The sequence below is a fragment of the Sorex araneus genome, chromosome X, assembly GCF_027595985.1.
Source record: "Sorex araneus isolate mSorAra2 chromosome X, mSorAra2.pri, whole genome shotgun sequence".
NCBI classification, from domain to species: Eukaryota; Metazoa; Chordata; class Mammalia; order Eulipotyphla; family Soricidae; genus Sorex; species Sorex araneus.
The window spans coordinates 318174081-318195507 of NC_073313.1; the positions used below are offsets into that span (position 1 = coordinate 318174081).

Genomic DNA, 21427 nt, shown 5'->3' on the forward strand with positions numbered 1-21427 from the left:
TGTCAGGGACACAAAGATGAGTCAGAGACCCCCACTGGTGGGAGAGGGATGTGCGTGGGTGAATGAAGATAGATACAGGGAGTCAGGCCCCGAGGAAGTCCCAGAGGGTCTGAGAGGCTGCCTTCATCATGATGGCTGCCTTCATCATGATGAACATGAGCTAAAAAGATTGCTTGCCAGATGTTGACAGGTGTGAGGGGTGAATGCTATGGAGAGGTTGCGGACAGTGACCTGGACCAGACAGATCCTGCAGAGAATGGTTTCAGTGGGACGTGGATGAGTTTGTTGCCACTGGGTGGGTTCTGGGAGGGTGAGCAACAAGGAGAGTAGGTGGGCGCAGTGGGAAGTCAGTCCCCCAGGGCCCAGGAGCTCATGTTCAGAGGGTTGAGACCTGGGTTGGAGGTGCCGCCAGCTCAGGAGCCTCAGGCAAAGAGCAGGTGACCCGAGGCAGCAGGAAGGGGGTCCTGGAAGAATTCCTCTCCTCACCTTTGACAGCCACTGTTCCTAACTCTACAAGGAGAGTTTTGGATGGTGCTGAGGCAAGGTCCGATCCCTGTGAGCAGGGACAGATCGGCCAGGGGAAGACACCAGGGCGATGAGAGACAAGGCATGTGCTGGGCTCTGGCCCACAGTCTGCTCTGGGACACACTCCCCTGAAATCCCAAGCTCGCCACTGCCCTGGGGGTGACCTCATGGGAGAAGTTTCCTGAGGAAGAGTCCTGGGAGCGTCAAGGATGGACAGGCCCTGGGGACCCCACAGGAGGGTGTCTTGCCTTCTGAGGGAGGATGAAGAGGTTGAGGAGTGGAGGGAGGAAGGGAGCTCACTAGAGAGCTCTCATGTCTTTAAAGGCTGTCCCATATTCTCTGAGTCATTCCCTGTGGACTGTGGCCTCATGCCCCCCTCCAGTCTGCTGCTGCCCCCTCTCTTAAGCACTCTGGGTGGGGGCTCTCCTGTGGCCTGAGTGCCTGGCGCAGATCTCCACTAACAGTCTCTCAGGCCTGCCTGGAACAGTCATGTCTGCTTCCTGCTTTTTGTTTTGTTTTATTTTTTGGTTTTGGGGTCACACCCAGCAATGTTCTGGGCTTACTCCTCGCTCTCGGCTCAGGGATCACTTCTAGTGGGCTCAGGGAACCACATGGGGTGTCATGGACCGAACTCGGTTGACCGCATGCAACTCAAGTGTTCTAGCTGCTGTATTATTGCTCTGGCCACTACTTCCAGTTCATGAGGTAGAATTTAGCCTGTGATCCACATGGCAGAGGTGATCTCATGCCTGGGAAGAGGAAGGTGACTGAGTATTCAGATATGTACAGTAAGTGTTTGAGCAAATAAATACCATTGGTTTGCAACTATTTTGAAGCCAGAAAAAGGTGTTATCAACCAACTAATGGGTTTCCGATGACTTCCAAAGGTTCGGTGACACATCTTTGCAAGAAGTTATCAATGTGGAGAGTTTGGTGCGGCTAAATTCCTACTTTGAGCAGTTTAAAGAAGTTTTGCCAGAGGACTGTGAGTATTTCTTCACATCTGTGGTAGGTTTGGCCTGTGATCTTGGGGTGTTTGTGTGTTTGTGCTCCCTGCCGCTGCATGTGTGCCATGCTTTGCTTCCTGCAACCCCATTTCACAGCAGCCTATTGCGAATAGTTCTGCCTGTATGAGTCCCTACCTGGAGAAGTATCCCTATGGCTGCAGCCTTTGCTCATCTTTCTTCTGGATGTTTCTATTCCCACCTCCAGGAAGAGAGCTTTCTCATCGCTCTCTTAGTCTCTGGCATTCATTCATGCCTTCAGTGACATGCCCTGGGTTCCCAGTACCAGGACAGCTGGGATCACAAAGGTAGGACCTCGTCCTAGCCAAAGGCTGACTGCCTCAGCAGACATGTGAGCTCCTGTGCCCCTCCTTCTGTGGCACATGGAGTAAGAGGCTGGGCAGGCACCAACTGCTGGATCCCCATCTAGGTGCCCCTGGAGGGATGGAGAGATAACAACAGTGGCCCAGTGAAGGTGCTGTTGGAATAGAGCAGACAGGAACACGGGCTCACTGCCCTGTGTGTCAAGGGAGTCGTGTTCTGAGTTCTGCTCTGTGCATAGGCATCTCAAGACCTCGATAGAGGAATGGGGGTAGCCCTCACCCCAGGGATCACGTGGCAGAGCTCTGCCAACTAGCAGCACAGCCCTTGCTTTCCTGAGTGCCCTCTCCTGGGATTCCTTCCCAAAGGCAGACGGGCCCTTGATGTGTGCTCGTCACATACCTTTTAGCCCTTAGTTCCTGAAACATACAACGTAGGAGCTAGTGTCCCATGTTTACACCAGATTACCGAAAACCTGGACGGCTGTGATGGCTGGTGGCTGGTGTGCAACCTGCAGGCAATCCTGCCAACATGGGCAGTGTGTGACCGCTATGAGCCCCACAGGCCAGTGTGCCCTAGTGACCACCACAGCCAAGTGTGCATGTGACCCTGTGACCATGGTGAGCCCCAGAGTGCATGTAACCCTGTACTACCACAGCTGAGTGTATGTGTGAGCCTGGTCATGGTGGCGGCAGCAGCAGTGGAAGAGGCAGGAGGGAAATAAATAAATTCCTTTAAAAAACCAACAGCCCAGGCATGACCTCTCCAGGGAGGCACTGGAGCCTTCGTGGGAGAACCCTGACCTGTTCTGCCCGTTTGGGGCTCACCCGGAGCCCGCCCAGCTCTGTCTCCTTACGTCAGCTTCGTTTCTCAGTGGGCACTGCCCGCTATGTTCTTCAGCAGCAAAACCCCAGGTGCTGTTCTCGGCTGTGGGGAGGCAGGCTGGAGCCACCACCACCTGAGGCCAGGGCCTCCTGCCGCTCTCGAACTGGGAGCTCACAGCCTCAGCACAGACAAGGACCCCCATTCCACATCTCTGTTTCGGGGCCTTTCTCCTAAGTGACCGGGACTTGAACACAGCTGGGGTAAGAAGTCATGAGCCTAGTTCCGTGCACACCAGGTGCAAGACATGCTGGCGACGTGGTGCTACTTCCTCCCAGAATGAAACCCCGTGGTGGTCATTAGGGGCCCTAGCTTTTTTTTCAGATGTGGCCTTGAGGCTCCTCTTCTTCCCGATGACCGAGGAGTGTGAAAGGCTCAGGTTTCTGAGGGGAGGCTCCCTGGCAGGTCCTCAGCTTTGATGGGCCCTGGAAGTTGTTTGGCCGTGAGAAGCAGTCAGAGAGCATGGGAAATCACGGTGGGATTCAGAATCATCTAAGTGTGGCCCAGGGCCATCTTGATCACACAGAGTGGGTTGGAAATTGGGGGTGGGAGGTGGCAGCTGGTCATTATTACACACTCTGTCCAGGCCAGCTGCCCTGAGCCTCCCCATCCGGACAGATTTTGAAGACGATGCATCTCTCCCCCATATTCCTCACTCAGCCACTCCATGTCCACACTCCAGCCCCTTGGAAGAGCTGGAAAGAGATGAACTGATTGTCCTTTGTGGTGGAACAGGAATGGCAGTGAGAGGGAATGAAGTCCTCACCATTTCTGTAGCCGGATCCCATCCCCGAACACAACCCTCGCAGCTCTGGCCTGGCATCCCCCCTCAGCCATTTCCATGGCGTGTTGGGGGGTGTGGAAGTGAGGGGGCTTCCTGGCTGGCAAGCTCTGGTCAGCTCTAGCTCCCACATCTAACGACTCTCTTCCAGGCCTACCTCGATCCCGGAGCCAGACGTGTCTCCCGGAGCTGCTACGATTCCTGGGTCAAAACGTGCACGCCAGGAAGAATAAGAATGTGGACATTCTCTGGCAAGCTGCTGAGGTACTTGTTGCAGGGAGGGCAAGAATGTTCTTGTTGCATCCCTTACTAGTAATGCTAATGAAAGCAAATCTTTGCCAGGAGCAGAGAGAACACACCTCTCCCTGGGGCCACAGGGGAGAGCAATAAAATGTTCTGAAGCCCAGAAAGATATTGGGAGCTCAGACCCAGACTCTGTCCCCTGGGGCACTTATTAGGTTAGTGACTATTCTCACTTTCAAAAGCCAGTGAAGTTGAACAGCTCAAACCCATAGCCTGCTGCTCCTTTTCCTGGGCTTGAAGTGGGACTGTGGTGACCTTCACGGGCTCTGGGTACTCTGGTGGCTCACATTGTTCCCTACAGAATGAATTTGTGGGACACCAGGGCACTGCTGGGAGCCTGGGTGAGGCCTTCACAGCTCACCCTTCACTCAGCCCTGGTGTGGGGAAGTGGGGGGAGGGGACTTTTCTCCCCGAGATTGGCTCTGTGTGTGACCTGAGCAGTGGGGAAAGGTGGACATAGGCCACTCTGCCCCTAGGGTCATGGGATCTACTTCTGTTGCCCACCACCACTTGGCCATTGTTTGGGTTCTAGGGCAGGAGGGGAGGTTAGGAGCCTTCCTGTCCAGCTTCCCTGAGCAATCTGACTTTGAGTGCCCTCCTTATTAGAAATGTCTTTCTTGGGGCAGAGAGATAGTGCAAGGGTCACAGCACTTGTCTGGAGTGTGGCCAGCCCTGGTTTGATCCCTGATAATTGTAAGGACGGTCCTGTGAGCATCACCAGGAGTGATCCCTAAGCATAAAGCCAGGAATAAGCGTTGAATTTTGAGCACTGCTTGGTGTGCCCCATCCTCCCTCCCTCCTTCCCTCCCTCTCTTCCCTCCCTCTCTTCTCTCTCTCTCTCTCTCTCTCTCTCTCTCTCTCTCTCTCTCTCTCTCCTTTCATGTTTCTCTCTACCCCTAGTTTCTTCTTCTGTAGCAAGTGGTCTCAGTCAGTGGTATGTGGTGCTTGCTGGCCATTGGGGTCCTTGGGTAGAGCGTGTATGAGAGAGCTGTCTTCACCAGCCCGTTTGATCATTGCTTCATCTGATTAGTTACTGTGCCCACTGCTGTTTCTGGATCGACTGAAGCTGTGACAGTGAATGTCCCTCCTCTGCCTGTTCCTCTCTTCATTAAGATGCTCATGAGAAGGATGAGTTAGGTAGTCGGGATATTCTCTCTCTGGCCCCAGATGAATCTTTCCATTTTAACAGAAGACATTTGGAGTTGGGCTCATACACCTCACATTTCAAGTTCTCTGGTTCTGGAGCCTCATTTGCCTTCACTTGCTTAGGGTGGCCCTCGCAGATGGGGGGCATAGGGTCAGGCTCCTGACTTCTGGGGTACTGGGGAGCCTCTGCAGTGGGGCTCCCCAGTTTGTTCCAGGTCCCCTTTGTGGGAGCCTGCTAATACTGCTTTGTTGACCATGGCAAGTCTTCTACACAGGTCTTTAAGCAAAGACCATGGTTTTCCCGCCGTGACACAAAGAGGCCAGGGGTAGCACAGTCTGACCCTGCCACAGTGGCATAAGACAGGCACTCACTGAATGGTTCTTACAGTGTCCATGGCAGCTCTCTGGTCCTGGGAAACCCACTTCTATCTGTCCTATTCACTATAGGGGTGAGTTACATGCCCTGTGACCAGATCAGAACCAGCCAGCAGCCGCAGCCCCAAAGCTGGAAGAGAGACTTCAGTAGAGGCTCTCAGATAACCCGAGTCATGTCAGTTCTCTGTATCAGAAGATTCCTTGGAGAATACATGGGTTTGTGTGTGTGCATGCAAGCACATTTGTGTGCAAGTGTATGCACACGTGTGTGTGTGCACATGTGGGAATGTGTACTTGTGAGGGTGTGTGTGTGTGTGTGTGCACATGTGGGAGCGTATATATGAGGGTGTGTGTGTGTGCACGCATGTGTGGGCGAGCATATACGTGCATGCATACGTCAGACAGAGAAGGAGAAGGATGTTGTTGGGAGGTGACTAAAGACTGTTGAACCGTGCTTCCCATTGGGCAGAGGAGACCAGAGACCTGGCCTGTGCTCTGCCTGGTGCAGGGTGTTTCCTCACAGACCTTCCCTCTAAGCATCACCTGTTCCCCTTTGGGCAGATCTGCCGCCGCCTTAACGGGGTCCGGTTTACCAGCTGCAAGAGTGCCAAGGACCGCACAGCCATGTCTGTGACACTGGAGCAGTGCCTCATCCTGCAGCACGAGCATGGCATGGCCCCGCAGGTGTTCACACAGGCACTGGAGTGCATGCGCAGGTGAGTTCCGCTGCCAGCCACCCTGCTCCCTGGGCCCCGTGTAAACTGCAGATGAGCCGGGCCTGCTACTGCTTCTGGGGGCCCTGGGCACAATCCCCTGGTCTCTGGCCAGGTCTCTGGCCACTCTAGTGGGGCACAAATGTGCTGAACCATGGACCTCCATTATTAGATTGAAATAGTGCTCTCTTTGAAATCGCATCAGAGGCGATGGGTCCAGGCTTGCAGTCTCTGAACAGCACTGCACTGAAAATGGGTAGCCTGGGGGTGGGGATCGGGTTAGGAAGCTTCTGGGGAGCTGGAGTGCAGCTGTGTGCCATGCCTGGCATGTGGCCTGGATATGGGCTGGCACGTGCCTTTTCAGCAGGCGTTCATGTGCCTTGCGCTGGTTTTTTCCAAACTCAGTAGAGAAAACACGTCTGCAGGTTGCACTGGTTGCTCCGCTTCTCTCCCCGCGGACACCGTTTGCTTTGATGAGCAAAGTGTCGCGTGAGTGTTCTTGGGAAGGGCCGCAGCTGCCGCCCGCCTGTCCGTGTGCCGTGGCCACCTCCCCCTAATGATGTTCTGATTCTGAGGCAGCAGGTGTGTTTGCAGAATGAACCCTGGGACTAAAACTGTCTCCTGTTGATCGATGCCTTGTTTCCAGCCCCAGGGAGCACCTTACTCACATACCAAAAGAAAGGATAAGAAACTGGTTTTCCTGTCGCCTTCAGTGTAGTCACCAATGCTGTCCTAGTCTCGTCCCTATGGTCACTTCTACTGAATGTTCTGTATCATTTGTCCTCTCACCAAATTCTTTAAATTGTTCGATTCTCTTATCCTTTCTGTATGTTTCTGCCATTTGACCTTCTCACGATAATGCACCGAAGTGATTCCTGAGCACCTGCCTCTTGATAGTAACATTTGGGGAGAATGAACTGTTTCGTCCCTGTTTCGTCTGTCGAAGTTCACATGAACCTCCTGCCTGTTCCTCAGGGTCACCTCTTAACGCACTTCCAGAAAGCTGCTCACCCTCACTGGCCCCAGGAGGGAGCCACAGGGACTTAGAGGCCTGTGCTAGGGCAACCCAGGCGAGGATCCAGTGCCCAGGTCCTGCCATCCCTTAGACTTAGTGTCCTGGAGCTGTGGCGGCGAGGCCTGGACTCCAGTGACATCTGTGCTGGAGGTGGTAGCAAGGGCACTCTAGCGCTCTAGGGAGATGCAGACCCCATCACCTCCGTCTGAGAAGGAACGAGAAGTCCAGAGGTGACTCTGAGGCCGTGACAGACAAGCAGCCAGCCTCTTGGGTGCGCTGGCCCGAGTCCGGCGTCTTCTGACCCAGAGACCCTTTCCTGTCTCAGCAGCTCCAACAGCCTTGCTGAAAACAGCCCTTGCTCTGCCTGAGCCGGGGGTGAAGGAAGCAGCTCCCTGGCATCCAGTTGCAGCCCCTGCCACTGACTTTCAGTCCTTCCTGGACGACAGCACAAAGCCATCATGGCAATTGGGATGGTGTGCGGCGTGCAGACACTGCATGCAGGGCTATAGCTGCAAACCTCAGATGTGTGTGATACCACACCAGAGCATGCCTTACAGTTTCCATCACTGCAGGAATGGATACTCCTTGTAGGAAGGTGGGGAAATGCAGATGAGCCACGACACTAGGTGTGTCTGTGTGCACATGGTTCCTGTTGATCGATGCCACAGAGATCCTCCTGTTGCTGTTGTTGAATGTGAACAGCACTGGAGCTCGGGAGGTGGCTCTATGGGAAATGCACACGCTGACATGTGAGGCCCTGGGCTCCCATCCTGATCGTTGCCCACTTGGAGTGGCAGTGCTGGTAAACTGCTGCGTGCTCTTTAAGAGATAGAGGGATGCACAGATGTGAGCATGGTCAGTTCACACACTGATTATTTGTGCCTGAGTAATACTCAGAACAAACATGTACAGGCACAAATGCAACTGGACCTGCTTGCTGTTTAAGCCTCCTCACTTTTCACCTGTTTTGGGGTCATTTTCTCAGGTTAATAATATAGAACTTACCATTTTTAGCACACCCTAATTTATCCAGTTTGCCATCATTGAATAGTTTTCTAACTTGTGGAGGAGAGGTTGGGTCACACCCAACTATGCTCAGAGTTTATTCCTAGCTCTGTGCTTAAGGATCTCTCCTGTTGGGGCTCGGGGGACCATATATAGTATCACCAGTAGAACCACTTTGGCCACATGCAATGTCTTATCCCCTGTACTAACTCTCTAGCCCCATGTACACAGATCTTTTCAGCTTCTTTCATTTCTTTTGTCATTACCAGGGGTTGAATTTAGGGCCTCTCATGCATGCAAGGCACAAACATTACATTCCCATCTTTTTTCCCCCTCCTTCTTAGCATTTTAAGCAGTGCTACAGTAAGTATCCTTCTCCCCATTGGTTTCTCTGGTGAAAATCATATGCCTCTTTGGGTCAGGAAGATACTAAAGCACATACCTAGCATGGACCTGATTTGGTCCCTGGCACAAATGTGTTTTTACTTAAAAGAATTGACTTTATGAGGCTCTGTAATGCAAATTAACAGCTGTTCCCTACACCAATCACACTCTGCCCCTCCCCCACACACACAGCCAGCATCCTACATGACATCTTATAACACAATTCGAGCCACCCAGACTCTGTGTCCCGCCAGTCTCTGATTCTGTGTGCACTGCCACCTCAGCCACCTACCCTTGCAGCACTGCAGGCACTTGCCACATGCATTTGCTAAAGGTGACCCTATGGCACCTGCTGCTCTGTTCTCTGGATCACCCTGCCGAGATGGGCACACAGCTATTCACAGAGCGTACCCAAAGTGACCAGCCATGAGCCAGTAGCCCAAGTGCGTGGTGGCCAGGCCGCGAGTACAGTGAGAGCCTGTGGTGGGGACAGTTAGTGCTGTTGTGCTGTTGAGGGCAGGAACGCATCTTGCTGCTCTGATGTTCTCGCTTGCACTCTGTTACCACAAAGAGGAGTAGTGCATGCAGGCCAGCGGGTAGGAGGGGTCAGGGAGGCAGAGCGGAGGGCCAGGCTAAGCAGTTTTCAGTGCTATGCTAGCCAATGTCTGAGTTCTCACTTGCAGAACAAAAGGCTATGAGCCGTGTGAGCTATTGGTGGCTCATAGTTTCTGTGGCTTAAATACTTCCCTGGAGTCTAGGCTCATCCACCAGTGCACCGTGGAACCTGGAGTTTGGGAGATTTGTTCAAGCCACATAGTCTCTCCTGGCTCACCACTGTCCTTGTCCCCAAACTCAGGCTGTAATCTGCCATGAGAGAGCCTTCCTGAGTTGCTACAGTGGCTCGCTGGGCTGCCCTGCGGGACGGAACTAGAGTGGCCCAGCACAGCCATTCAGGACTCCCAGATTTCTCTGGGCAAGCCCAGGAGGACACAGCTAGATGCTGCCTGTTCTGCCTCATGTGGACCCTCTTGGGCCACCTGCTGGGCCCTGGTGCTTCTGGCTCTGCGTCCCTGACCCATGGGTGGGCGGGCACAGAGCATGGGGTCTCTTGCTCCTGCTGTTCTACCTCCCTCCGTGCTTCTTCATCCCTAAAAAGTGAGAGGGGGTCCAAAGTGACTACCCTGAATCCGACTGGAGTCCATTGTTGGGGAGCATCTTCTCGCACAAGAACTCGGACAGGTGGAGACCCCCATAGCTCGTGCTGAGCCAGACAGCTGAGGCGAGTCTCTGGAGGTCAATGGCTAATCAAGAGGCAGCTGGGCAGAGGCCACTACGCCAGCCCGCGCTCGGGCATCTGTGAGAAGGTCAAACCTCAATGGTTCTTCATGTTCCGCTTGCTTCTCTGAGCGCAGCATGTGAGCATGGCAGGACAGCATGCACTTGTGCTTGGCCAGCCGAGAGAGAGTGAACATGGAAAACCATTCAGCCAGCCGACATGTGTTTGTTTTCAGTAGACAAAGTATTTTTCCTTATTTTTCACTTCTCTTTCTCTCTTTTTCTTGTAACTGTGCTGCTTTTGTTTTGGTATTCCTTCCACTCCCTTTTCTGCATACCACCTTCCCCTCCCCCGCACTGTTATGATGCCATTTCATTTTTTTTTAATCGTATCTTTTGGTTCTTCTCTTTTTCCATACTTTCGATAAACTCCATCGCTCATGTCTCTCTTTTATTTCCTTTTCCTTTTTTCTTTTCCTTTCTCCCAAACTTTCTCCTTTTCACAGCATTGGAACACGGGAGGTGGTCACCCAGAAGAACTTGAGCGGCCTGGTGCCCATCCGAGACTTAAGACTAGACCCCAGCCTCCTCTGTTCCATCCCTCTGTTAGCTCTGAGCCCCAATTTACTGATTGTGTGGCTCTTCCTGAGCATAGCATACCTGCTGTCCAAATTGCGTTGCAAATGAATGCCATGATGAAAAATTAACACTAAGTCACGAGCAAAACAAAAGTGCCAGAATATGTCCAGCCGCCATGTACCTAACTGGACAGAAGGAATGTGTCAAAGCGTGGTCTGCCAAGAAATAGTTTATGCCTTACAATTTGGCTTTTTGTTGTTCTGAACTGTACATACCTGCCAAATTATTTCACCAAGAGGACCTGTTGGTTTAAAGTCTGCAGCTCTCAGTGCTTGTAACATGTTTTCACAGTGCCCTGTTGCCACATTGTTGAGCTCACCTGGAAGTACTTGTACTCAAGCTCTTACTTTCTAATGTAAAACTCTTTATTACCTGTATATTTCATGTGCCCTGTTTCCAAGAGAAAGGAATTCTGTCTGAAAAGTATTTGTATATTTGATACTATTCTATATTTAAATGTACTGCTAACCTTTCCTTTCCTTTTGAAAAGAAATGAAAAGGGTAGATGCTAACTAACTAACTGGCTTCTCTAGATAAACCTATTTATAGGACAGGTACTTTCTGCTTTCATTTCAAAGCGTAGTCCCTTAAATTACAGTAGCAAACAGTTTGCAGAATCACATTTCCTCGCTTATGTTTGTTATTTCTGATTTGTAATGACACAAAGCTAAGACTATAATAGCATATTGTACCAAATAAGGTACATAATAATAACTTATTGCATGTGACATTAAATGCGCTCTTTTAACTCTTTAAATATATTAAAATGATTCCAGAAATTAGTGCAGATAGTAGAAAAGACTATTAAAATGGCATACATTTTAAAAATTAAAATAGCTTTCTCTTTTATGAATAACTGTGAACAACAAAGAAAAATATCAAAGAAAAGTCACCCCAAAAGTGAGGCCTAACTTTTAAGTAGTTGTGCTAGACGGAAAACATTTCTTTGGCTTCTGCTCTAAATTTAATATTAGGCCTGGCTATAAAATAGGATGATTTAAAACCATAACAGTTATGTTATTCAGTAGGGTAAATGTACAAACATAAAAGAACAAATTAGGGGAAAATTTTATAGATTATTTCTTTATAAGAAATAGTAGCATCTGGTTTTTGGTTCAAAATTTCTGTCCTCCTATTTTTGCCATTTTAACTTGCTCCCCATATAATGCATTTCATTAAAATGGATTTCTTTCTAGCACTTTAAAGAAATTAGAACAATTTACAAAAGCAGACTTTTCCAGAAACTTTATACCCACACATACACTTAACCTGAAGCTGACACAGAGCCTGGCTCAGGTTGTAGAGCACAGGCTGGCAGATGTGAGACCAGAGCTAGGTTTGGTTCCTGCGCTGAATTCTCACCCACCCCCAAGGTTTTAGAACTTGCTCTGGGATTGCTCTATTTTGGCATCAGATCTGAATCTAGGGATTATAGAAGTAGCTAAATATGAATCAAAGTCTAAGCATCAGACTTAGACTTTGAATCCAAAAATGGAGGGCTGTTTGCCTGCCACCTCTGGAAATGCCTTTCTTTCTTAGACCTCCTGAGCATTTCAGGAGAACGTTATCATGGCTGCAGGCAAATCCATTCTTCCCTGTGCAAGTGGCCACACTCTTCTTGAATCAATGAGGTGGCTGGTGTGTGGCATAGCTCCGGGGAACTGGTAATGAGCAGTGTGGGCCCGAGTCGCTGTCCAGGGTTCTGAAAAGTTGGGCCTTTTGCCCTCCTTTGTGTCAACATGCTGACTACAGCTCTCAAGGCCCTTTCACTTACTTTATCTGAAAGAGGGAAAGACGCATCCACACGCCATCCATTTCCCATCTCAGCTGCTCACAGCCTGCTCTGGGCTCAGAGCTACAGACACCCCACAGTGGTGGCACACTTGGTGTTGGCCCACCCACCCATAGGATGGCCAGGGCAGGCACAGACGAGTCATTTCTGGCAGGACACAGTGTCTATCTTCCCCAAACCTGAGGTGCTTCAGTGGCACTCTCTCAAAATATCCCCAGGACCCACTCTTTAGAGGGGAGCATGTTCACCTCCAGAAGCTTTTCCAAGGGGGCTCATAGATGCCCAACCTTTTCTAGGTCAGCCTGGGATGTGTGTTGCTTTTCTGCAGAATATCTGTCTGAGAAAAGGAACTCAAGATGTTTTCCCTTTGTGCTGAGTTTTAATGGCACTTAGGCTATTTCTCATGAAATCAGGCTATGTGTTATATATCCAAAAAATTTTTTTTCTGCTATAGTGAAAAATAAGATGAAAAAAAGATGGGGTGATTCAAGATTGGGGAGCCAGTGATATTTGGTGATGGGGTAAACTCATGCTAATGCCAAGATAGTAGCTAGCCTGGATTTCGGTGTGTCTTTCTGCCACAGTTCCAGATGAGATTCACAGTAGATGATCCCCAGTGGAAAAGCAAACCCAAAATGTTTCTCTTATATTAGCTGTCATTTGGCATTCCCATTCTAATTTTCCACAGCAAAGATGAATGCTCTTGAATTCATTTACTGAAATTAGTTTTTTAAAAACCACATGGCTGTGAAATAAGTCAGTCTCTCTTGCTTCTATCCAAGTCCTCAGTGTAAGGTAGAGCCTCCCGGTAGCAGGCAGCCAGCATGCTGAGTGGAAGTCTGCCCTGCCTCTGCAACAGGTCACACAGTCCCCTCACACACTCCATAGGGCCAGGTTCTAGGGCCAGAGCCTGTCTCAACACACCCACACTGTGAAAGGGACTGTCCGCATGTGACCTGCCACCTTCATCAAATTGTATAAATCATGAACATTTAACAGAAATTAAACATAGTGTGGATTGAAAAATCAAATTGAGCCAGAGCAATAGTACAGTGGTTGGGGTGCTTGCCTTGCAATGCTGCTGACCCCAGGTTTGATGCCTGGCACCCCAGCTGGTTCCCTGAGCCCACCAGGAGTGATCCCTGAGTGCAGATCCAGGAGTGAGCCCTGAGCATCACCAGGTGTGGCTCAAACACCTCCTCCGCCCCCAAAAAATTAAAATGAAAGTATAATCTTGTTTATAATTTTATAGATGTTTTAGCCAGCTATACTAATAGCTTCCTTCGTGTGTAAACAAAAGTCAGGGTTGAAAGCTGCAAATTCCCCAAAGCAGTCTGAGGTAAATGAGAGGTAGCTGCTTTCTGAGCACCTTCCGTTTATAAATGGAGAAGCCATATTGAGAACAGTGTGATAGTGTAAGCACTTCCAAAGATTAGACAGGACTGTGTATAGGAACCTATAGCTTCTGCTTTCAGTAGAATTGTTTTTTACCTGATTATTGAATGTTATGCCGATGTGACTGTCACTTACCCTCGGGGCTTCTTGCTCATGTGGCCAGGGCATTTCAGCCCCACTACTGTGCTAGTGGCAGGAAAGCAGCTGAATTACCAAATTAGTTGACAACAAACAGGTGGATACTTTTCTAAACTTCCTGAGCTTTTGAATAAATTTATTCTTATGAAAAATACTTTACATGTTCTTGATAATAAATATGTCCAAGCCTTTTTCTCTTTAAAAGGCTTGAACAATTCCTAATGATATATTTTTAAATTGCATGACATAATGGTCTTCATACGATTTGAGATATTTTTTTTAAATCATAGTTTCTTGGTAACTGCAAATTTTACATCTCATAAGGAGGACTTTTGTATTCAATTTGATAACTAGATTTTATTGCCAATCTTTAGATACTATCAAACTATAAAGTTCAGTGTCACCGGAAGTCACTTACATTTAGAATTGTTTTTGTCTGTTAGTTGTGTCCACACCAGTTCATTTTCCAGAGAAGTCCCCTGATGCTCTCATCTGGGAATGTGAGCCTGGCATGGCTCCTGCCACTGAGTTCCCTTGATCAACCTCCATCCAGTGCTGCAGGGGTGGGGGAGCTGACAGCCTTCTCTTTGGAAGGGAACTCCAGGGGTCTTACTGGCTTAGTGGCACTGTTGTGAGAAATGGCCACAATAAAGACAGCCCACCAGGAGGGCATAGGGGGAATTCCCCCTTCACGCTGCACCTGCCCTGCTAGCCATGCAAGCATCCCATGGACTGATGGATTGTTTTGCACCATGGACCACTTGGTGGGTCTCCTAGGTGGGGACAAGCTTGTTAGCGCTGCCTCTTTGTTGTATTCTGCAAGGAGAACCAGCATTTTGAATCTGGGGTCACTAGTGACTACTGCATGTACAGAAAGATGCAGCTCTTTAAGAGTAGCTCTTGTCCTTTCCCCACCAATCTGCCATTGTAACAGAGCCTTTGGACAACTAGTTATGCTAGAAGTCTCAAATCACTTGGAAAGGAAGTACATGGAACCATAAACCCAAATAGAAGTTTGCTTCCACTTAGATCTGATGCTGCTTTTGGAAATGCAAATCTTGCCGTCCCATACAGCATGCGCCCATCTCTGTGCTTCTTACTTGCCTTGTTCAGAAACGCGCCATCTGACATGTGTATTGTAAATGAGTCCAGAACCCATTTAAGTGAATCAGCCTTTTATTTCAATGCTATGAAAATAATTCATTTCATCTTAGTTTTAAGTCTTTCTTTTTTTTCCTTTTTTACTGCTGTCATTTCTTGTGCTTGTTTTTCCCCAGTGAGGGTTGTCGAAGAGAAAATACAATGAAGAATGTTGGAAGTCGCAAATATGCATTTAATTCCCTGCAGCTGAAGGCTTTCCCCAAGCATTACAGGCCTCCCGAAGGGACTTACGGAAAAGTTGAAACATGAAAACACTCGGTTTCCTCTAATTAGCTGTTATATAATAAATGTGGGTACCCAATAGTGTCATATATGAATTCTTCAAGAAGATCTGAAGAATTGGTTTTTATTTTTGTTTTAAAAACACTTCTCTACAGAGTCTCTGAAGCATGTTTTCTTTTCCATTGGAATCAGTAGGAGGTAATGTTGGCTCAATAGTGTGGATAGTAGCAACTGCCCATTTAGATAGTCTTCAGCTACAGCCACACCAATACCATCAGTAGTTGCCCACATGAACCAAGCTAGATTTTTCTGAAAAGCTGGAAGACTCTGAAACGCCCACTTGGGTTGCTGCTCACCTAACTTATTTTTCTACTGAATAACTCAAAACTGAGCATTGGGTTACAATCTACTTTTTAAGATCCTGAATGTAAAACAGTAAATAGTTATCTTAAATCATTGGATCCCAGGCAGACAGAGAACTGTTAAGTAAGTTTTGGGGAAAGGATCTCTCCTATAGAGAAAGCAAATGGTTCTAAAGAATCTTTAAGACCCTCCTGCCGCCCCCCCCCCCACCCCATAAAATCAGAAATGGAAGTGAAGGTTGAGCTTAAGACTGTGCCGGCAGATTCCTGTGAAGAAGCTGTGCATGCAGTGGGAGCTGCATCTCACTTCTACACTCTGAACAGGCGGTCCCCTGGCTGGCTCCTGTTTTAAGCTCCCTTCCCTCCCTTTCTCTACATGCTGAGCTGTGTCACTGCAGGGCTGCCCCTGTAGTGCAGCTGATGCCCAGACACCAGTGGGCACTTCTGCTTGTACACAGTTGAAGCCTGAATTTTTAAGAACAGAGGGTTTCTCTATTAATCGTAGGCTACGGACAATGCAATCATGTTTGAATGTCTGATGAAAGTGTCATCTAGGTTTATAATAACTCACTATCCTCTTCTCATTCTATTATGTGAAATGTCTATTGAGAAAGTTGGAATTACATCCTCAAATGAGATTTTTAAAAGTAATTAATGGACCACAAAACTTAGGAACTTATAGAAAATTTTCATCATCTATTACAAGGTGATAATGAGTCTTTTCTGCACATAGCAGGTTTTTTTCTTAATGTTTTATCAATTCTGTTGATCATGATTATGCTGCTTACATGTTATCTAAAAGGCTGTACAAAGAAATATATGTGGCACCTCTTCATGATGCTGATCCTAATGAATTGTGACCCCTTGGGGGAAATTCTGTATCATAACAGTTTAGATATTATTCTTTGGGCTCCTTTATAAATGCCACTCAGGAACGTGTACGAGATTGGACCTGGGGAGCTGAGCCATAGGCAGGCCCATCCCTTGGCAGGGCCGTGAAGAGAGCAGGCCCTGGGAAAGGATGGATCAAATGAACTACCAGACCCCTCTGCCAATGCAGAAGTCAATGTAGCCCAAGCCACTCTCCCAGAATCCTTAGCGGGGCAGTTACCACAGGCTGAGTGTGAGCCACCAGTGGGAGCCATACTTCACTAGCTCCCTGGCAAACCTGTGCTCAGTCTAAAGCAGAATTTCTCAGCCAGGGCCCCATCTGGGCTTCCAGACTAGCCTAGGGAGGCCACTGAAGAAAGTCACATCAGTGGAGTGCCGCAGCATGAAACTTGGGGCCATCCAGTAAGACAGGGGAAGCATAGAAGGGAAGGGCTGGGAAATGCTGATCTTGAGGAGGGGGGCAGAGAAATGCCTGCGAAACCACTATGGCAGTAGTGGCAGCTGCTGGCAGTCTTCTGGTGGCTCTGTCCCTGCTCAGAGATACTTAGTTTCCAACTGGCCACCTTGGTCTTTCACCTCTCCACCATTTTATTTGTGATTTTTTTCCCCTAGTATCTATGTAATTCCATACTTTATTATTGAATATCACTACCTTTAAAAAAAATTCTTTTAAGCTTAAATGTTACCCTGATGGTTTTCATAATTTATTTTTGGTCTGAAGTGCATTAAATAATCTGCATTTATCAAAAGGGAATATAGTAAATGTGGAGTCTCCTGTGAGAAGTCTTGCATGTGGCACCATTATTGCATTATTTTCATAATTTTAGCCTCAAGTTTTAGGTCACCATAAAACTCTAAGACTTGGCTAATCATGTAGAAGTTTTCAGGTTTCAGCATTCTCACAGCGTTCCTGCCGTACTGCCTGTTCACAGTGACCGGCTAATGGAAGGACATGTGGCAGGGGCCATGGCCAGCAGCTCCTGAGCTAATGTGGGGGCTTGGAGGTTTTAGTTGTCAAAGGCAGTTTCACATGTTGCCACAACATAGAGGTTCTTTTCCTTGTCGGCCCCCATTGAAAAAGAAATGTTGGGACAGATTGTAACCCTGTGATGTGATGTGGATTCTGTCAAAGCACCTGCAGCACAGTTGCCTTTGGTTTTGTTTAAAATGTATAAAATTTGTACAATAGTTTTGTCCCTACACAAATGTATCCACCCAGCTTAGTGCATTAAAGTACTTTTATTTATTTGTTTGGGGCAGTATTAATATATGTAAACATATAGTTACTGTTTTATATATTCTTAGCTCATTGAAGCCATGTATGCTGTAAATGTGCTAGTCTTCAGAATGACCAATAAACAACTGACAAAAACATTAAACTTGATCTTGCCTGATTCCATGAATTACATGAGCCCCCACTCCAATCTGGACTGAGAGTTAATGCAAGTGAGTATTAACTATTATATTTTTTGTTTGGTGCCACAGCTGGTGGTGCTCAGAGCCTACTCCTGACTCTGTGCTCAGGGAGCATTTCTGGTGGGGTGCTGAGGACCACGTATGGTGTTAGGGCATGAACCAGTGAAAGACCAGCTTCAACCTACTATGCTATCTCTCTAGTATCACAACAAAATATTTGATCAGCAGACTCCAAGTTATGAATGATAACTGTTCCATATGACTTAATCAGTTCACGCTTATAAAAGATACACAAATTGTGTCATTCAGTGAAGAGTCAAGACTGAAAACGACCATCTATTCTTTGTGCTTTAGAACAACTCTCAAAATATGTTTATTATGCTTCCAGCCCATAATTGCTCAATTAAAAACTACTTTCAAAAACAGAACTCATCTACTTTCTTCAGGGTCCGGTGGAGCAGAAAAACAGATCCAACTGATACAGCAATTTTTTTTAATAGCTCTTCCTTCTTTATTTTTTTCCTTTTGGGGCTATGCCCTGTGGTGCTCAGGTGTTACTCATAGCTCTGAACTCAGGTATTACTCCTGTTGATGCTTGGGGGACCATATGCAATGCCGGGGATCAAACCCAGGTCGGTCACATGCAAGGTAAACACTCTACCCACTGTACTATTGCTCTGGCCACAACAGCAAGCATTTCTTATGTTGGACTCTATGGACTAGAAAAAATCCTTTGTTGATTTTATTTTGGTTTCAGCATAACAGGATCAATATCCTTTTCTTCCTCTGAATCTTGATCTGGCATCCAACTGAAAATAAATGTATGATGAAATAAAATTTTGGATAACATAACTACTTCAACATATCTTGGACATGGGATATCACCACACAAATATGGTGAAATAGTTCCCAGAACAATCAAACTGGCAAATGACAGTTACCAAGGAAAAAACATGCTATTAAAATCAAATTTCAACTTAAGGTCATAATAAAATTATTTTCAAGTAGAATTCAAATTATATTCTTAGAACTAAACATAAAATGTTCATCTTCTTAAACGCAACATTTTAAATTATATGATCTAATATTCTGGGTTGTTTTTTTTTGTTGTTTTGGTGCCACACCTAGTAGTACTCAGGGTTTACTCTTGGCTCTGAACTCAAGGATCACTCCTGGCAGGGACTGGAGACCATATGTGGTGCTGGGGATGGAACCTCCATGCAAGATTACATGCAAGTCAAGCACGTGGACTCAATTATCTCTCCAGGCCCAGAAGATCCTTTTTTAAAAACATTAAATGACAGGAAAATTTAGCAAAGAACTGTGACTCAAGAAAGAAAAGAGCACAACCAAGTTTCACTTTACAATTCCTTGGATCTGATCTGTCAGCAAATCAGCTCAAGTTCTTTGATTTCCGATCATAAATATTGTGTACCCAGAGTGATCCTTGAACAGAACCAGTTGTAAGCCCTAAGTACAGCCAGGTGTGCCACAAATAATAAGTATCCTGTGCCCTCTGCATCTCATGAAGGGACATACAAAGCAGAATGTAAACAAACAAAAGCCCATCTCTGTAGGTTTTTAATTTATATTTATTTTTGGCCACACCTGGTGGTGTTCAAGGCTTCCTCCTGGCACTGTGCTAAGTGGTCACTCTTTGTGTGGCTCAGGGGGCCATATTTTTTTTAATGAAAACAAAAGTGGAAACTCAGATTTATAATGTTCCCTTATGCTCTTTAGCTACCACTTTCTCTCCTAATCACATCCTTATGTATGGCACCGCTTATCCCCCTCAGTCCCCACCATCCTGGTTTGTATTTGACAAATGATATAAATCACAATGAGCAGCATCAACTTTTGCCTCTTTTACTAGAAGACTTCATCCTAACACTTTGCGAGATCCGTGAAGATTAAGAGCTGTGTCAGAGAAGAGGCAGAATCACAGAAAAATTAGCTCTGAATGCCACCTTCTATGAACTCGCTTCAGCAATTTATACTGTCTACGTCCATTTTCCCCACTGATACCACTGCAACTTCTACTTAGAACTAAGTTGCTAACAGTGAATTCTACCTACATAGCATTTTTGCATACTTTTAAAAATATTTAACTACTTACCATTGATCTTTTACATTCAAAAAAGGAGTATTTCAAAGCTTTGCAGTTTCCTTCTTTCAAGCACTGCCGAGGGGATTTTCCTTCCTAGACGAGGCATAGAAAGTGATGTAAGTACCTGGGAAAGGTCTCATAAGTGCAAAATAACTTTTTCTTAAAACGGGTTTTTGGGGGGTGGGCCAGAGAGCTAGTACAAGACGTCAGGTACTTGCTGCTTAATCGAGGGGACACTGGTTAGAATCCTCGTGCCAATTACGGTCCCCTGAGCAAAGAGCCAGGAATAGCCCCTCAGTACACTGATGTGCCCCTCCCACCAAAGTCTCCAGTTAGAGCCTTTAATGCAGTACAAAAGGCGCTTATGAAAATGCTGCTGGCAGAGAGAAAGCACGTTTACTTTCCCTCTACTTGGCAGGAAAGGGGAAAGGGCTGGAGTGAGAACACTGAAAGATCCCGAGGGTGATTTCTGGACACGTAAGTATATAAAGCAGCATCTAGAAAAAGCAGAATGAACTTGATTTTTGTTTTTAATCACCTGAGATCTTGACATTATGACCTGCAATTCTTAGAGGGGAGAGGCTTAAAATCATACATTATGATTGCTGTTAAAGAAATGAGTATATGAATATTATTAGCTTTGTCAGGTGGGGAAGAAGGCTTAAACTACACGAGTGTAATAACAATGTATAAGCTGATGCTCCCCCACAAACAACACAAGATGCCATCTTCCTACAAGCTTTGAGCCTGTCAACTGCCCAATGGAAAGATGCATCCAGGCATGGCAGCTAAGAAAATGAGTTCATCCTCCTCTAGCTCCGCCCTGAATGGCACACTGCCAGGAGTCCCTTCATAGCCACTCTTTTTTTTTTTTACAGTGGGGCATGTTGATTGGGTTGAAGCCTCGCATGCAGTTGGGTCTGGTCCGCTGTAGCTGCCCACCCGGGGCTGGGCCGTGCTACCTGCAGGACGCAGTCCGACCGCAACAGACAGGCGCCCAGGTCCTCCTTCACACCCGCGCACGCGCCTTCCTCCGGCTTGTCCTCGTAATAACGGGGCATAGCTGCCACTCCCGCCCGCTGCGGCCCGGAACCGCTTCCTCTACCACCGCGGCGACGCGGCAACCGTCACCCAAACCGTCCACGAAAGACTCCGGATATCCGCAGCAGGAACTTCCGGCGGACCCCAGGGCCTCTGTGTGCACGGCGGAAGTGGACGCAGGTGACGCGTCACTCCTGCAGCGCCGGGCTCGTCGCCGGAAGCGGAAGTGGGCGTCGGCGGCCGGCCGCTGGGCGCGAGTGGAGGGGTAGCGTGGGCCCGGGTGGACGGCCCCGCGGGGCTCCGGGTGAGCCGTGAAGACTTGCCCCACGTTTGCGTACCGCTCGAGGTCTGCCGGGTGTCGTTTCCTCTGTGTCGCCAGATAAAATCGAGAACGGCCTCGTTCCAGTGGAAGTCAGACACGGCGGATAGTTTTAGTGCGCGTGTACGCAGCGTGTCGGGCGTGCTTACACGAAATCTGACGTTCACAGCCAACTGAGTTCTCCCTTGCCCAGAGCTTAGCCGCTGTCGCGAGCG

General features: G+C 47.8%; 2 protein-coding genes across 11 annotated transcripts in view; one reads left to right on the plus strand and one right to left on the minus strand.

Annotated features, from left to right (window-relative positions):
* The window catches only part of INPP4A (inositol polyphosphate-4-phosphatase type I A), a 122405-nt gene extending 104692 nt beyond the window's left edge, over nt 1-17713 (plus strand). For 5 of the 10 annotated variants that reach the window (XM_055122045.1, XM_055122050.1, XM_055122046.1 and 2 more), the window contains 4 exons: nt 1413-1510; nt 3665-3777; nt 5899-6053; nt 14971-17713. In XM_055122045.1, the coding sequence (XP_054978020.1) occupies nt 1413-1510; nt 3665-3777; nt 5899-6053; nt 14971-15103 (499 nt within the window). In that variant the 3' untranslated portion in view covers nt 15104-17713. The other 5 variants (XM_055122042.1, XM_055122048.1, XM_055122049.1 and 2 more) reach the window with 1 other exon arrangement.
* A 519-nt stretch (nt 17714-18232) lies between these two features.
* LOC101539511 (cytochrome c oxidase assembly factor 5) lies at nt 18233-21048 on the minus strand. Its single transcript, XM_004609216.2, has 3 exons — nt 20815-21048; nt 19862-19945; nt 18233-18554 (listed from the first exon to the last, which is right to left on the minus strand). Exons 1-3 carry the CDS (start codon nt 20911-20913, stop codon nt 18513-18515), a joined length of 225 nt encoding a protein of 74 aa, XP_004609273.1. The 5' UTR covers nt 20914-21048; the 3' UTR covers nt 18233-18512.
* Nucleotides 21049-21427: the final 379 nt, after the last annotated feature.

Bases quoted from the DNA above. Each gene is read 5' to 3' on its own strand.
- LOC101539511 (XM_004609216.2), bottom strand. From the start codon at position 20,913: ATGCCCCGTTATTACGAGGACAAGCCGGAGGAAGGCGCGTGCGCGGGT. The intron at 19,946-20,814 runs GTAGCACGGCCC...TGCCTCGTCTAG, and splicing joins GGTCGGACTGCGTCCTGCAG to GAAGGAAAATCCCCTCGGCA. The intron at 18,555-19,861 runs GTAAGTAGTTAA...ATTTATTTTCAG, and splicing joins TTGAATGTAAAAGATCAATG to TTGGATGCCAGATCAAGATT.